The 17133-nt window shown below is 33.3% G+C and overlaps 1 protein-coding gene across 1 annotated transcript in view; it reads right to left on the minus strand.

Moving 5' to 3' along the window:
* Positions 1-8778, minus strand: part of LOC136983806 (carboxypeptidase D-like) — a 148248-nt gene extending 139470 nt beyond the window's left edge. Inside the window, exons 1-2 of the mRNA XM_067280663.1 lie at positions 7913-8778; positions 3182-3324 (exon numbers count right to left, since the gene is read on the minus strand). Of these exons, the coding sequence (XP_067136764.1) occupies positions 3182-3324; positions 7913-8744 (975 nt within the window). The 5' untranslated portion in view covers positions 8745-8778. The remainder of the gene's footprint in view (positions 1-3181; positions 3325-7912) is intronic.
* Between the last annotated feature and the right edge of the window lie 8355 nt (positions 8779-17133).

The raw sequence follows: 17133 nt of genomic DNA on the forward strand, positions 1-17133 counted from the left end.
ATGAACACAAACCAAACAGAAAAAGGTGGTAATTCATCGTAGTGCTGTACTTCCCTTAAATCTATGTTTATGTGCAATTTTGGAAAAAATATAGCATCATCAATGCCATAGGCAATATCGACTTGGCTTGGCAAGAATTAACTGATAAATGCATGAACGAAGTGTGGAAGAAGTTATGGCTGAATGTATCCTATCATTGTATTGTTAGGTTGACCAAATTGTCAATCTAATCAATATAGCAGGACTAAGAAATGTAGACAAGCAGGATATTGAGGAGTTACTGCAGATTTCTGGTCGGAGCGTTACTATTGACGACCTTCAAGAACTAGCAGAACAAGGAATTCATATAGAACTGGAAAATAGAGATTCTGAAAATGAAGAACCCAGAGAATTTCTCTACAGATTTCCTTAGTAAAAGTTTGGTAACGATAACCGAAATCGGTGATCGAACCGTAGCAAATGATCCAGATTTTGAAAGGAATGCAAAAGCAAGACGAGTGTTTGGGATGCGATCTTCTATTACCGACATTTGCTCAAGAAAAGAAAAAAAGCAACAAATGAAACTACACAACTTTATTGCAATAAACAAGAATTTCAGAAAAGCCAGAACCTTTGTCACAAAAAATGAACTTTACATTTCTGTGTGCATATGTTTGTGTGTTATTTAATATATATTATTATACAAATTAATATAAAAATAACTTAAAATTAAAGTAAAATCTGTTTATTTTTGGTAGAGTTTTCCACTATCCCTATTTACTCTATGTTAAAATGACCTCATTTAACGCTGTTTCGTTTAGCACTTTGTTGTCGAGGAATGCATCCCCCATGTTAAGCGGGGTCTTACTGTATATAGTTTGTTACTTACAAATTCATTACTTACATATAACGATTTTATATTGTGTTTGTTACATTGTAAGAAACATTGAAATTGGTTTGGGTTTTGGTTTGAATTGCAATGAATTGTAATTTTTCTTATTTAAAATAGACTTCCAGCAAATGTTTTCATATGGAACATATGATTTATAAAACAGATTAATGACATTATGCAGAAAATGCAATGCCTGAATAATAATAGGATTGTATAATTAATGTAACTATAAACTAGATACAACAAAATAGTAACAGGATACAGAAATATTTATAATACAGTGGGTGATCGGTTAACGAACACGTTCGCAAAAGATTTTTATGTTCGGACAACAAACACCTCACAGAACAAACACAAGAAGAAGCGACATAAAATAACAAATGCTGATTGTTCTTCCCTTGTCTTCAGGTAACAATTCAAACCTTTTTGGAGCACGAGAGACATCGACATTGACACTCAATCCAGTATATACTGATCAGACAGTATTCCTCTGAACTTCAAAACTCTCCCTTGTAATTCCAGCCTTTTATTTTTCTGACAGAAACAATTCTTTTATAGTATTCGCAAGACTGTTGGGTGGGCACTCGTTAAGTTTTGCGTCAGTTTTTATTTTCGAAAGATGAGAATATAATAGCAAAGTAGAGAGTGGGCAGAAGATGTCCGATGTTTCTGGGCAGTATGGCTCGAACGAGTCTACAGTAGGCCTCAGTTCAATCTTATGTAAGAAAGATACTGTATAATCAAGAAGACTCGAGCAGCTAAAGGAGTAACAAAAATCACATCTGAGAAATAAAGAACATTGAAGAGCTCACAACGGAACCCGAAACTGATCTGACGACAGAAGAACGCCAAGAACTCTCGAATGAAGAACACCAAGAAACTCTGCGAGATATGTTTTCTTCTGAAAAAGAGGATTAATGCCGATATCTGCTATTAAACATCTTTCGAAGAAGTGGGAGGATGTCAGAACAGTCTTAGAATAATATCCAAACTAGGGTGAGGTTAATAGGCTTGGGGATCTCTACAATTACAATGCTATTAATTACTTCTGAAAAATCCCGAAGAAGAGAGAAAAGCAATCAACATTAGACAGATTCTTTAACCCCCACAAACAGAAAAAACATGACTAATAAAAATGCAAGACTGTATATACAGGGTGGGCCAGCGAAAACGAAACGGCAGAGTGTTCGTGTTCGTCCAAGCAAAGCGCTCGGACAGGTCGATTTTACTCTCGAGGGGACATCTTTTGCAATAAAGTTTTTGCGATTCTGAATATTAACTAAACAAACATTTTTTTTCGAAATAAATGCTTGTTTAGTTAATATCAAAATAAATGAGTTTTTAAAATTTTTTGTTGTCTGTTGTATTCAAAATCGCAAAAACTTTATTGCAAAAGATGTCCCCTCGAGAGTAAAATCGACCTGTCCGAGCGCTTTGCTTGGACGAACACGAACACTCTGCCGTTTCGTTTTCGCTGGCCCACCCTGTATATGTATTTTTATTATTACATATAAATAAATGTAATAAGGAAGTATATATTTTTTCATTTTTTGGAGTTTCCAGAATGAATTAGTCAAATTCCCTTAAAAACCTATGGTAAATCGATAATTGGTTAACAGACAATTCGGATAGCGAACAAAATCTTGGAACAGATTATGTTCGTTAACCAATCACCCACTATATTCATTCCCTCACAGTTAATTCATTCAATACACATTTATCCTCTTCTTCTACCAGTTCATTAGTAAAATATCTTGTTTGCATTTTATATATGATCATTTCCATATAGTTTTGTTATATTTGATTAGTAACAAATATTATGTCTTGTGCTATTTTTTAGTCTTAATTTATGCTTAAATTTGTATTTTTTTTTGCACTAATTAAAAATAAAACTTGTTAATAAAACTTTTTATTTTGATCACAAACACATGTTTAATTGCATAAATATATTAAAATGTCAATAAAATGTATTAAAAGGACAATAAATAAAGCTAAAAAGTAATTGTCATAGTAAAAATTATAAGTCTGCAAAAAAAAAAATAGCTGAGACTCAAAAACAATAATGAATAGCAATGTACTTAAAAAAATAAAATAACTATTTTGAAATGTAACAAAAATTTAAATTTATTAAGCATGAAATTTAATTAATAAAATAAAACACATGATATGAACTTTTATATAAATAATAAATCTTGCAATAAATTTTTAATGTTAAATTAATTCCAAATTTTTTCAATTATAAACAATAATAAACAAGAATTAGATTTATCAAAATATACTAAACTAATAAATAAAACTTTTTTGACAAACCTTTTCCATATAAGAGAGAAGAGCATTCTTGTTATTTTCCCATTCAGAAGATAATTTTTCGGCAAGTGGATATTTACAGCAGGACAATTCCAGAGTTATCTCGAAACAGTTGCTGTACACGTAATTAAAATCTTGCATTCCGCCTGATTTGAATTTGTGTGTATAAATATAGAATGTTAAATATATACAAGTAATAACATTAAAAGTCAATCTTTATTTTAGAACTCCAAAAATATGACTATCTTAAATAAAATGCAATTTACATAGCTGAGAAGATGGTTTCAAAAGAGCCAAAAATATTTTTGGTTTAATCCAGAAGTATCATTAGTCTGATTTAATATGAATATATTAAGTATTTTTGGATTTTTCAAAAAAAGAGCCTGATATTCATTATTATTTAGTTATAAGAGAGTCATTTAAAAAATAATTGATTATTGAAACATAATACATAAAAATAATATTAGATAATTTATTTATTTATTCAAATTATTATATATTTAATTATATCGACACACCTGAATTTTTTTCCGAGCGTAAATTATTTTATTTCTCAAATGTTTTCAACCTACTTATTATAGGCCATCTTCAGGCTTACGATTACCGTTCCAAAATGAAATGCAATGTTTTTCGAATACGTTTCATTTTAAATTTATATATTATATATTTATTAATTAATTCATTTATTTGTTCAAACTTCAAAACATTGTTTTTTAAAAACATTTATGATGTTTAACATCATAAATGTTTACGGTTTATCAGACTATCTGCAATACAATCATCATGTGCATGTTAAGAAAAGATATTTATTAATTAAGTATGCAAATATTTTTAATTTTTTAGTCCCCTTTGAAAACTTCTGGATCCATTACATTAGTTTCTTTTCTTTTTCCCAAAACTTCTGAAAAACTTTGTACACATTTCCAAATAAAATCCACAGGTTAAGAGATTTTCTCTCTTTCCTGCATTTACTATAATGCTTGAGAAAAATTTTCTCTAGTTAAAAATAAGATTCAGATATCAAAGTGCCAGAGAACAAACATAAAAAACTATTTTTATGAAACAATTTTAATTATTATTTATAATGGAACCTCGCTTAACGAGCACCTCGCATAACGAATGTTTTGCACAACAAGCAAAACAAACCGTAACAAAAATGACTCGCTTAACATGCTATAACAACTATACTTCTTACTGTAGACTGGATGAATTATAATTCTTTCTTCCACGAAAAACCTTGACAATCCAGTGTGTTTATACAACTGCTAACGTTTTCAACCCCTTCGGGGTCTTCATCAGGCACAGCACAAAGGTAGTTTCAAATGCCCGTGAATGGAACCAAGAAACCAAAGCGAGTTCTATTCCAATTTTTGAAATCAAAGAAATTGGAAGATAAAAATGGAACATTATGCACGAGCTATTATCTATTATCTATGCCTGCGTACTATTTACGTTCGCCGCTCTTTAAATTTAAAACAAATTAATGCAATATTAAGTTATTTGTGGGTGTGGACTTCCCTCATAGCAAAATTTCCAGGCTTGCGAGATGTTGATTGCATCCTTGTAGTTGATGCACGTGTTGTGCAAACCCGCTTTATATATCTCTATGGTCTCCAGCGTTCTGAGTTGGTCCGTGTGTTGCGACATTCTGATTATACGGGCATTTTGGAGGTCGGCAGTGATTCCCTGCTGTGTGGCATACGTTGCCAGTGTGGTAGATAGTTTATTGTTGGCAATGTCGTACCTGTGCTCTCGGAGTCACTGATGGAGGGAGCGTTTGGTCGAACCCACGTAGACCAGACTTCTATTAAATCTGTCATCCCACAGGGAAACCTCATATACGTCCGGTGCGTGTTTCATGTCCAAATTGTCCTTCCCATTTCGAAGTAAGCTGTATACTGACCGCGGTCTCCTGTAAGTTATTTTGATGTCCTGGATTGTCAAGATTTTTCGTGGAAGAAAGAATTAACATGCTATGTTTTGCATAACGAGTGACGAGGAGAGGGAAAGTCCCGATTGTATGCATGCTCCATCAGTCTGTGTTTATCACTCGTTCCACTAGCATCTTATGGTTAGTGTCACTTGTGATCACACATCTTTCCAAACTTGTGTTCACACATATTATGTATAAACATCAACAACCATCATCTGTTATAATAAACACACCAAATGATATGCCAAATTCTCGGGCAATGTAAAGGCTATAATTAAATATTATAAATTAATTAATTTGACTAGAGGTAGGCAGTTATCCAGCCATCTTGTATTAAATTTAATGACCAATTCCAAATTAAATTTTTTAAAAATTTTTAAAAATGTCTAAATAAAAAATGAATTAATTATAATTATTAAATTTAATACAAGATGGAAGCATAACTGCCTACCTCTAGTCAAATTAATTAATTTCTAATAATTATAGTACTGTTCCACTCTCTCCTGACACCAGGACTTACAAACTACAACTCTAAAAACAAACCTGTTACCAGTGTTCTTCGTAAAAATTGTCTCAAAATCGTTTCAAAACGAACCGCTTTGTTGAAGCGGTTCGTTTTGAAATCTTCTGTTCTATTTTTTCAAATCTTTCAGTTTCACCTGAAGAAGAACTTCTATAAGTTCGAAAACGTTAGTGAGACGATTTTTACAAAGAACACCGGTAACAGGTTCGTTTTTAGAGTTGTAGTTTCTAATATTTAATTATAACATTTACATATCCCAAAAATTTTGCATATTGTTTGGTTGTTTGAAACATATTTTTTCGATTTTTTTGTTTACTGCAAATCAAATTCGCATTACAGGTTGGTTAATTCCGCACTATAAGAAAAGATGAGGATGATTCACGCTCCTTTACAATGTATATTGCATAATTTTCTTTGAATAAACATTATACATAAAATATTTGAGTATTTTTTCGGCATGGAACGCATTATCGTATTTTACATTAATTTCTATGGAAAATATTGTTTTGCTTAACGAGTGTTTCGCATTACAAGTAAGATTCTGGAACAAATTATGCTCATTAAGCGAGGTTCCGCTGTATTTTTATCTTTTTACCTTTATTTTTACTTTTATTATCTATAATGTTTTTAGTTTTTATTTTTAGCATCTTTACTATTTTATTTATGCCTCTACTAAAAAAAGTTCATTAGTTTTAAAAATGTGATAAATTCAATAGAATGTTGGCAGCTCATTCCATTATAATTTATAACATATAAATAAAATTATAACTGTTAATACTCTGTTGTTTGTTTGAATGTAAATTGGATTAATGCTGGAACAGAAATTCTAAAAGTATTCATCCTAATTAAAATATTTTGCATACAGGCTTCCAAAAAACAACTTAAGTACTTTGTTTTCTGACTTATGTAAAAAACATGATTGACTGGATTTTATAATCTCTAATATTTAAACAGGTGTAGCAGGTCTTTATTGTTGTATAATATTGCATAAATGGTGGAATTTAATCCATAAATGTATCTATGCCTAACACATTTTGTAATTTTGCTACATGTTTTCAGCTCATTTATACATAATTGACAAGTGAGATGCAAGATCCTTTTAGTTTTGAATACTTTTGTTTTATTTAAAAATATTTTTAAATGTTTTTATATACTTTGTATCAAAGTCTCATCAATACGTTTACATAATTTCCTCTCTAATATCCAATCGAATGGAATGTGAATATCAATTAACTATTATATCACTAAACATAGCTAACCTAAAGATTTGAAAGCCGTCGAGTTACTCAGAAAGTATTGCTTATAAAAATTACTGTTGAACTCATAAAATTTTGTGAAAGTAAAATTTCTGTTAAGTATCAAATCACAATAGCAGCAAAAGTAATTGGTAAATCAGCAGTATTTAATAAATAGTATCTTATTGATTTTGATGTTTGATGTTAAGGAGTTTATGTAATAAAATATTATTTAAAAAATAATTATATAATATACTTTTAAATATATATAATAAAATTTCATATAGTAGAATTTGCTTATTATAATCACATTACTATGGGATACAGATAACAATATTTGGAACTTGTTAGTTCTGATAACATTAGATGACTGATATTATTATTTGTCTAGTGTTATCAGAACTAAAAAACAAAACATGCAAATTAAAATACATGTACAAAATTTCACTTATTATAATCAAATTTCATTTACTCTATGTTCAATGGGCAGAGCACTTTTTTGAATGTGTCAACCATTCCACTATAAAAGTGTGTATTTTTCAGATTTTTCACAAAAAAGAGAAAAAAGTTTTTTCCCTCAGTAAAGTTTCCATTCAAATTTGTGGAGTATTTTTTGCTCGAGTGTGGCTATTGTAATTTTGATATGACGACTCGGTCATAGCAAACAAATTTTGAGGCAAAACTTTAGACATCCTCGATCTCAATTTACAGAAATCCTGCTTTATGAAAGAAGACAACCATATTAAAATGTCTTTTGATCTTTTGATCCAGCTTCATGGGTCAAGTCATTCAATTTAAGAATTCTTAAATTGAGAAACATGTAAATCCTTTTCTCACATGTCTAGTTTTAAAAGACTCTACCCATGAAAATGGATCGAGAGACCTAGTGACAATACTAGGTCTCTCGATCCATCTCTCGTGAAAGTTTATAAGTATTTTAATGGAATTAAAGCAGAATTTTCATACATAACCAAATATTCCAGCCTTAAAAAAACAATTCAAAAAATCAAATGCACCAATATCAAGTTGCATATTCAACTTACCAGAAACATCATACCATTCTGCACCATTCACAACACCACCTTCGAAACTGTCATCTAAGCATACGTTGCCACTGTGCATGTTGGGATGGGCTAACGCGTAGACTTCGGCCAGATGTCTAAAGACTTTGTCGTCGGGAGACACGCTCTTTGCTCCGGACACGCGGTGAGAGACGGAGTCGTCGTAGGGATAACTAGCCACGACGGAACCACCGTGCAGATTAGCGGACAGGACGAACGGATTCTCCACAATCCACGTCATGACGGCCAGAGTCTCCGGCTCCCTGCCACGGTCTAAGGGGACCGTGCGATTAAACTGATCCGGGAAATTTCTGTTCAAATCCACGCCGTGGGCATTCTCCCTGCCGGAATTTATTCCGGCACCGTAACAATCTCCTTCCACCGCCGCCTCGAATCCGTCGGGATTCACGGAAGGCATCAGGTGAATGTCCGTCGCGTCGATCAGACGGGTCACTCTCTCGTCCTTATTATAGTTTTCCACTAGATACTTTGCCAAAAGTACCAGCAAGTGTCTACCCAGGGCCTCGTTGCCATGCATATTGGCCACGTATTTGAACATGGGTTTTCCCAAATCTCGGAATTTCGGATTCCGAGCGATCTTGATGACAAATAGATCTCTACCTTGAACGCTTTTCCCGACACTATATACGTCCGTCAAATTAGGATGTTCCGAGTGTAATTTTTGTACAAATTCGGACAGTTCCGTATAATTTAAGTATTTAGAAATTTTAGAATAGTCGGCAATATCCAACTCACTTCCCAACGAAATCCTTAAAAGTAAACTGACAATTATGCCACACACACACCTCGCCATTTTGTATACTTCCGGTAGGAGTATGGCGAGAGTGTAGCGGAAAATGACGTCACGAGCAGCTATCGCTACACGTCGCTGCATTCCATGTTTTCCGTTATTCAGCGAGACGTCAGCGCAGCGACAAAACTCGTGCCACTTGCTTGCCGCCCTCTGGCGGTGAAGTTAGGCGTTAGCTACGTTGGCTATTTGGCCCCGTGTAGTTGTTTTTCCAGGTATGCGAGTGGAGTTGGTAGGAGAAACAGATGGCGATCTCAAGTTTAGCTCGCTTGCAGCGCCATCTCAAAACGCTTACAAAATTTCATTAGCGAGGTTGAGGAGTGCTAGCTTTTCGCTAAAACAATGAGTGAAGTATGGCGGCACCATGTTTGAAGGTTTTAATTGAATTAGAAGATCAAAATTTTCTTTTAAATATGGATGAAAGAACTTATGACAGTTTACGAACAGCTAAAAATAAACATATTTTTAACTTTTTCCTATCTGAAAGACTGACAGACGTAATTGTCTTTTCGTCTTCGTATCTGACATAAGAAGACGAAAAGACAATTTGTATCTTGATTTTAGATATCAAGTAATAATATAACAATTAGCATTATATAACCCACATGTCGAAACTTTCAGCAAAACCATTATATATATATATTTCATTTTTTATTACCTATATTTTATAATGCAATCTACGGCATATTTGTACTCGCAGCACATTGTTTTGTGAATCTTTATAATTTATCACTATTGCTTGTTAAAGATTTTGTGAATGAAAGTAACTAATTATTTACAGAGTATAATTTTGTTTTAAAACTAGTAAATGTTTCATATTTTCATTAGAAATAGCAACCAATATCAAAATTTATTTTAAAGAACTCCAGACATCATTCAGCGCAGCTTAATTTAGGCACGATGTCACGAACATAGCCAGATATTTTGGACCTATCTTTCCGATATTCCTCGTTGGAATCGATTGCAGCTATTAAAGACGAGTCTTGGAGCTCATCGTAGTCATTTTTTAAAAAGCTAGAATTGGGATTTATAACAGATTCCGAACAAATACTCTAAACATTTATAATAGATGCTGTGAAAACGCGATCCATTTTTATTAGCGGAGTGCTAGCTGTTGTGTTCTTCTAACATGTCAGCAGGAAGTTAAATATTTCACATATAGCAGTAGGGTTTCTCAAACGGAATCCCGGTTGTTTTTTTAACCCGGGAAATCCCGCAAATTTCTTAAAAATTCACTTTTTTCTTATTTTGTGTTAAAGTTGAGGAAATTTTGCAAATAGAAAGTATAATTAACTCGTAAACTGTCAGAATACATTTGTATTCTGACAGTTTACGAGAATACTCTAAGATTAATGGAATACTCTAAGATTAAACATAGAACAAGTCAAAAGTTATATATACATAAGGACATAGCTGAATTAAAAAAGAAATTTCTTTTAGCGGGCTACCCGCAACGACTATTAAATAAATGGGAAATTAAATTAAATACTCCAAAAATACCACATAACAATGAACAAGCAAATAATACGAAGTATACTGCTTTCCCATATATCAAAGGCCTATACGAAGAAATTAACAAAAAAATCAAAAAACTAGACTTTAAACTTGCACCGTCATACCAAAAACTGTCTAACAGATTAAAACACCTCAACCCATTGAAAAACCAACAAGCAATAACTGAAGCTAAAAACGTAGTATATAAGATCCCTTGTACTTGTAATAATAATAAGCACTATATAGGAGAAACAAAAAGAAAATTGGGAGTCAGATTAAAAGAACATATAGCCGACTTGAAATATCATAGAATAAATTCCGTTTTTCATGACCATTGTACTTTAAACGGTTGCAAAATAGATAAAGATAATGTAGAAATCCTTCATAAAGAAAAAGAAACATATAAAAGAAAGTTTAAAGAAAGCATTGAAATTATAAAAAGTAAGAAATGTATAAATAAAAACTTTAGTATAAAAATAAACGAAAATTGGCTCAGCATATTATAAATTGGAACTAAGTAAATTATTTCTATATAAACTAAAAAGTAAATTATTTTTATGTAAAATATTAAAATAAAAATTAATGCCTATAAACAGAAGATTGCCACGAGGTGGCCCATCTACCACATCACTATGTAAATGAATAGAGTCATACGCAACAAAACCAATAAGAATTCGTTTGTACAACAGAATCTCTGGCCTCGATGAAAAAAGATCGACTAGATGATAAAAAATTAATTAATGTACAGAGAGGTTTTAAAACAATTTTATGTTTGCAAAAATCTGTGATTTAAAGTTGGCTGAAGAGGGGCGTCAACAGCCCGAAACGTGTACAAAACTTAATACACGTATCAACTGAGGAAAACTTAGTGATGAAATTTGCCATGTGTCCGAGAAAATACACCATATAGTTTGTGTTCAAGTTGCAAAACATTTGTATTTATTAATTTTAAACCTACTTATTAGTTTTTCAAATTTTGCTGGTTATGGCGTGTCACAAATGGTCAATAATCAATACGTAGCTTATTTGTGGCAGGACTAAAAATTCTTTACTTGTCGGAACCGTAATATCGGGAATAATTGCGCTTACGCAGTCTTAATTTTTAACCGTGCCCGGTAGCTTCGATAATTGCGTAACGCCAGGTTGTGCAAATTGGGCAAGGATACAAACGAGTACGAAGTCTGCAAGTACGAAGTTTTTCTTCGTAAACCCGATTATTAAAGACAAACGAACTGCCAAATTATTGGGCTATAAGCTTGATGTTTCTATTAAAGCAGCCGAGGTAGACAAATCGAGAATACTAGAGAGCAAAGAAGTACTACAATCTCGAAAACAAACTAGAAATCTTCCAGGTTACGGGTGAAAAAAACGACATTTGTCTTCTCTTAAATGCATTAAAGACAATTCCAACCACACGAATTGAATCGGAAAAAGCATTCTCGGTAGCAGGTTTTCCATTAGTTAAATAAGAACAAGATCGACTGATTGGAGTATTGACCATCTTTGCTTTTTAAAATCTTATAAAAATTTACAATATTTTGTATTACGTTTTATTTAAAAACGAAAGTTACTTTTTAAGTTAGAAGTTTGATCTAAGTTCATTTTTTAAATTTCCAACTCAATTCAAAGTCATTTTTTGTTGTTGTATGCAGTTTCCAGCAAATTTTAATAAATTTTTTCTATTTGTGAAAATTTCTACATAATTCAAAGGTAATTTTTAATATATATCTTACACAGCATTATTAATATGATTTTGGAGGTTGCGGAACGTATTAAATTACTTTAAAAAGTTAAAACATAATTATATCATTTGATTTGAAGATATTTTGTGTATCTTAAAAATAATTAATTCTATCCTGGGATTTCCCGGGATTCCGGGAAACAGTTCACTTTTATCCCGGAATCCCGGGACAAGCAAAAGACCGGGAAATAAGAATCACTAGCCAACAGATAGCAAGCGCTACGCTGAATAAGGGAAAACGTGGATTATAGTTTACAAACGCTTTCCGCTCGAACTAAACACGGATGACGTAATCTATCCTTTAATTCCAATTACAGCCGAAAGTAGTGCTTTAGCTAAAAAACTACAATATTAAAAAAAGAGATACAACGAATCGAGCATTTATTTCCAAAAATGTCAGCAAATGTAGCAAACTTCGACGTTTTTATTTTTACAGCATAATATCTACTATATAAAGCTGATAAAATGAACTCTCTCTTTGTCACAAAATGCCAAAAACGGCCACTAGGGGCGCTCCTAGCTATTATTTAAATTAACAATATAAATTATTTTATATTTTACAGTATCATATTCAGTACATTATTTGATCACATCTAATTTAGTATGATACTCAGTATCATACTAAATTACAAATAATAATACATCAGTATTATTATTTGTAATTTAGTATGCTCTGATGCCTGCATCGGGCTTTTCGACTTGGCGTATTACATACACAAGCGTCCATGGGTGCGTTCGTTAATAGCGGTTGCTCTGCGTCTCCGCTACTATGGAAGTGCACTGCACTGCTGTTTGTAGATATTTAGGCGAAAGACAGAAAGATGGCGGCGCCCGCACAATCGATAGTATCGTGATGGAAGATTCTATAATTCTAAAATATGAGCTTTTAAAGGCAAAAGAATGGTCCCAATTGTAAAATTTAACCATAAAATGGATTATTTCTTCAAAGGGCATTCAAAATAGCCACGAAAAAAATTAGAATTCCGGCTACCATTCGAAAAAAATTCGAAAAGACATTTAGGGGCCCCTCCATAAATTACGTAAGGGTGATTTCGGCCATTCCAGACCCCTACCCACCCGTGTAAGAAACCTTAAGATTTTCTTTGATCCCCCCTCCCCTTCCCTTCCCATCTTACGTAATATTTAGGCATGATTTTATACAAAGATTTTAACAAAAATAAATATTTTTATGAAACTCTTTAAACCTTAGGTCCAATATATATAAATATCAGTTAGTTAATTAATATGTACTATTATTTATAAAAGACTTTATGTGAACAAATTTAAAAATATAAAAATTTAATGAATTCGAATGAACAATTTATTTTAAGAATGTTTTTTTTAAAATTATTAACAATATTATTATTATCATTAATCAACGTCATAATATTCATTTTTATGTTAATTTTCACAAAAGGACGCAAAAACTTTAACAGATCCACTAGATCAGTGGTTCCCAACCTTTTTTTAATCGCGACCCCCTTTCGCATCAGTCATATTTGATCAATAAAACAAAAAATAAAAGGTTTGACAAAATATATTTTAGGACTTAACAATAGTGATGATATTTTTTATTAAGTTTTAATTATTAATGTGATGATTGAGCTTGCATCAGTTTAACTTCGGACTATAAAGCTAGTGGAAGGAACGCCGAAACTAGATTGAGGAGCCTCTAGTGGCGACGCCAAGTAACAGAATCGGGGCTACAAAGCACCACTAAAAGTATGAAATGGCCGAAATGGCCTTGTTAACGGAGGTCTCAACTATACCCAGCTAGTTTGCGACAGTCGAATTTCACCAGGCATAAGGAGAGGTGCGGGCGTCGCACAGTGGGGCCGATTCCCAAAACGCTGGCCAAAAGTCGAAAAATAAAGTTTAAGTTCCGATAATTTCTAGTCGTGGGTTAGGTTGGGTAAGAGTCCGAAGGTCGAATTCTAGCCTTTATTGCCTTCTATCCTTTATATTTGCTATTGTAGTTCAGTTGAAAGTAGACCCTCAATCGAGCTAGACGCGTCGTGCAGTAAGCAAAGATTTCTACGCTACATTCAAGAGGGCGCCAAATTTCTAAAAATCAATCGATTTTAAATTTAAAAAATGGAATCGGCAGCTGCAAGTAAGCAGAATATCATTATGTAACACAAAATTAATAATAATAGTTTATGTGATAACAGTAAACGAATGATTTGTACGAAAATGAACGGAAGATTACAACGGAAAATTTTAAACACGTAGAGAAAACTTCATAAATTCTGTAGAGTTCTGCGACTGGACAGATCGCATGTTATGAATGGAACTATTATTGAATGAAAGAAATTAAAACTAGCTGCAAGGGCGTCGCCAGAGGGGCAGTTGCCCCTCCCTAGACATGCGAAAAAAAATTATTTAAATGCTAAGTCATTTATTGCCCGATTTATAATTCCCGCGCGAAAAACCCAAGATGATTATGTTTTAATTAAAATAATCTTCTTAAGCTTCTTAAAATTTATGAATCGTTTTTATTTTACCTACATACAATTCATATCCTCTATCAATTTATATCATCTTGCCCCCCTTGCCCATTGGCTGGCGACGCCCTTGACTAGCTGCAATTGTGTCATTGGTGCGAGTTATTGCAATGTAAAACATAGCTTTCTGAATTTTGTACATTAACGACGCGGAATGTTTCGCTCTTTTTCTTGAACTTGTCTGCGGTCAGACGACCAAAAAACAAACGCTAGACTGGTATGGAAAAATCCAAGGCCGTCATCTCGTTTTTGTAGACCAATTAGGATACAATTTTTTCACGAGAGTCCTGAAGTCACTCGTGATGAAATGGAGTATATTAAACAGCAAGAGAACAATCTTGTCCCTTTCGAAAAATCATAGATGGAAATGAAATAACAGTTTCTTACCGACTTGCTTTCACCGTGATAGACGGTAAAGTTTGTAATGTTATAACGCATAATGTCTACTCAACGATGCTATTTATGCAAAGCAACTTCAAAAGACTTTTACAATATCGATGCAATTCTAGAAAGGTCTCTGAAGATCAATTACAGTTTGGATTATCAGCTTTGCATGCATGGATACGGTGTTTTGAATGTTGTTTGCATGTAGCATGTAAGCTTGAAATCAAATAGTGGCAAGCGCGTAGTGATAAAGAAAAGGAACAAATAAAAATTCGAAAAACGAATATACAGAAGGGTTTCAGCGATTTTAAAGTTGAATCATCTGATTGTGAATCAAATTATTCTTCAGATGACGATGCATGAACTTTTAATAAACCGATTGTATGTTTTATCCCAGGGATGGCGAACCTTTTTGAGTCCGCGTGCCATATTGTAAGAATACTTAGCTTTAAAGAGGTTAACGCGTGCCAAAGTCTTAGCCTTCGAATAATGATATTTAAAAAAATTAAAAGAATACGCTTTAATTCGAATAAATGTAAAAAATCTAATTGAAAAAAGGATGGTCAGGTGATAAACAGAAAGGATGATTGAAAAAGACAGAAATCATATGATACATTACGTGCCAGATGATTTCTCCGACGTGCCACTTTGGACACGCGTGCCATAGGTTCGCCACCCGTTTTATCCTATTATACAGATGTATTTTGTACTTTTTTCTATAAAAGTGGTTCATGTTAAATCCGCAATTTTGTTTTTTTTTTTTTTTTTTAATTTTGACTTCGGATTCGTGATCAGCGATGCCGAAAACCCCCGAGCACTGACTTTCAGCCAAATTTATAACGCTTTTGACTTTTGACCAGCTTTTTGGGATTTGGCCCCACTGTGCGCCGGCTGCCCACTGATTACGTCGCATACCTCGCGTGTTGCCAAGCATAAATACATTATTAACATTAAGGCGACCCCCTTGTAGGTCGCGACCCACCGGTTGGGAACCGTTGCACTAGATAGTGCACGTGTAAACAGAAACGTCATACAAAATAAAACAAAAGAGAATAGAGAAAAACCACATTCCGTTGCCATATTGATTACATCTTGGCTAAGGCCAAGAAAATAAACTACATGCTGCTAAAATGTGCTAGGTGCACACCTGGGGACTAAATCATAAAGTTTATAAAACTCTATATAATGAGGCAATACAACTAATACTACTTTACGCGGGCTCTAGCTGGGATCATGTAACTAGTAAAAATTCAGTAGCAAGTAAATTACTCTCTTTTCAAAGATAGTTTGCCATCAGAATTTCAAAGTGCTGCAGAACTGTTTCTACTAATGCCTCTCTGATACTAGCAGAGCTCCTTCCTTTGCCACTATATATTGTAGAAAGGTTCTGAACTACTACATCAGAACTACAAACATCAAGGCTCAACAACGGTCTCTACTCCTATCTATGGCTGTTCATATGCTACCACATTGCAATTACCTTACTATCTCTGATCATCACCCTGTAAACAAGGTTATCCCTAGGGTACATTTGGGGTCATCTGCTTTCTCCATGGATAACCATGCAGACATTAATATCTACTCAGATGGGTCTAAAAGCTCCCTTCATGTTGGCTCAAGTATCTGTATCTTCCTCAAAACTGACATACTTTGCCCAAAATATGTTAGAAGATACAGATACCCAAATATCTCCGTCTATCAAGCTGAAGATGCTGTCTACCAAGCTGTTCAGTAGGCCAATTCACTACCAAACAAAACTCTATCAACATTTACAGTGATTTTCAGTCTGTCCTAAAAGTTCTATTAAATTCCAATTGCAATAGCAATAAAATCACATATATCTAGCACCATATTCAAAATCTTGTAAATAAGATAACTTTTATATTTGTTTCTGGCCATGGTGGCATTACTAGGATATGAAAAAAACAACTTTGAGGCTAAGTCAGCTGCAAAGGACACTGATTTGGACTACACTCACATCCCTCTCATGCAGCAGCCTTAAAAATTATATTTATGACAACGCTATGCAAAAGTGGAATAACTGATAGAATAGTAAGACTTTATTTTCCTAAATTTGAATGCAGGATCTCATCACCACTTAGAGATTTAACGTTTGCTACTGCTCAACTACTTACTGAGCATGATAATTTTAGAAGCTACCTGGCGATGTATAACCGGGCAGAAACTGCCTCTTGCTTTTTCTCTACAGAAAACCTAGACACCGTTGACCATATGATCTATCATTGTCCAATTTATGATCAAGATAGAC

This window comes from Centruroides vittatus, unplaced genomic scaffold, assembly GCF_030686945.1.
Source record: "Centruroides vittatus isolate TY-2023 unplaced genomic scaffold, ASM3068694v2 contig_89, whole genome shotgun sequence".
NCBI lineage: Eukaryota > Metazoa > Arthropoda > Arachnida > Scorpiones > Buthidae > Centruroides > Centruroides vittatus.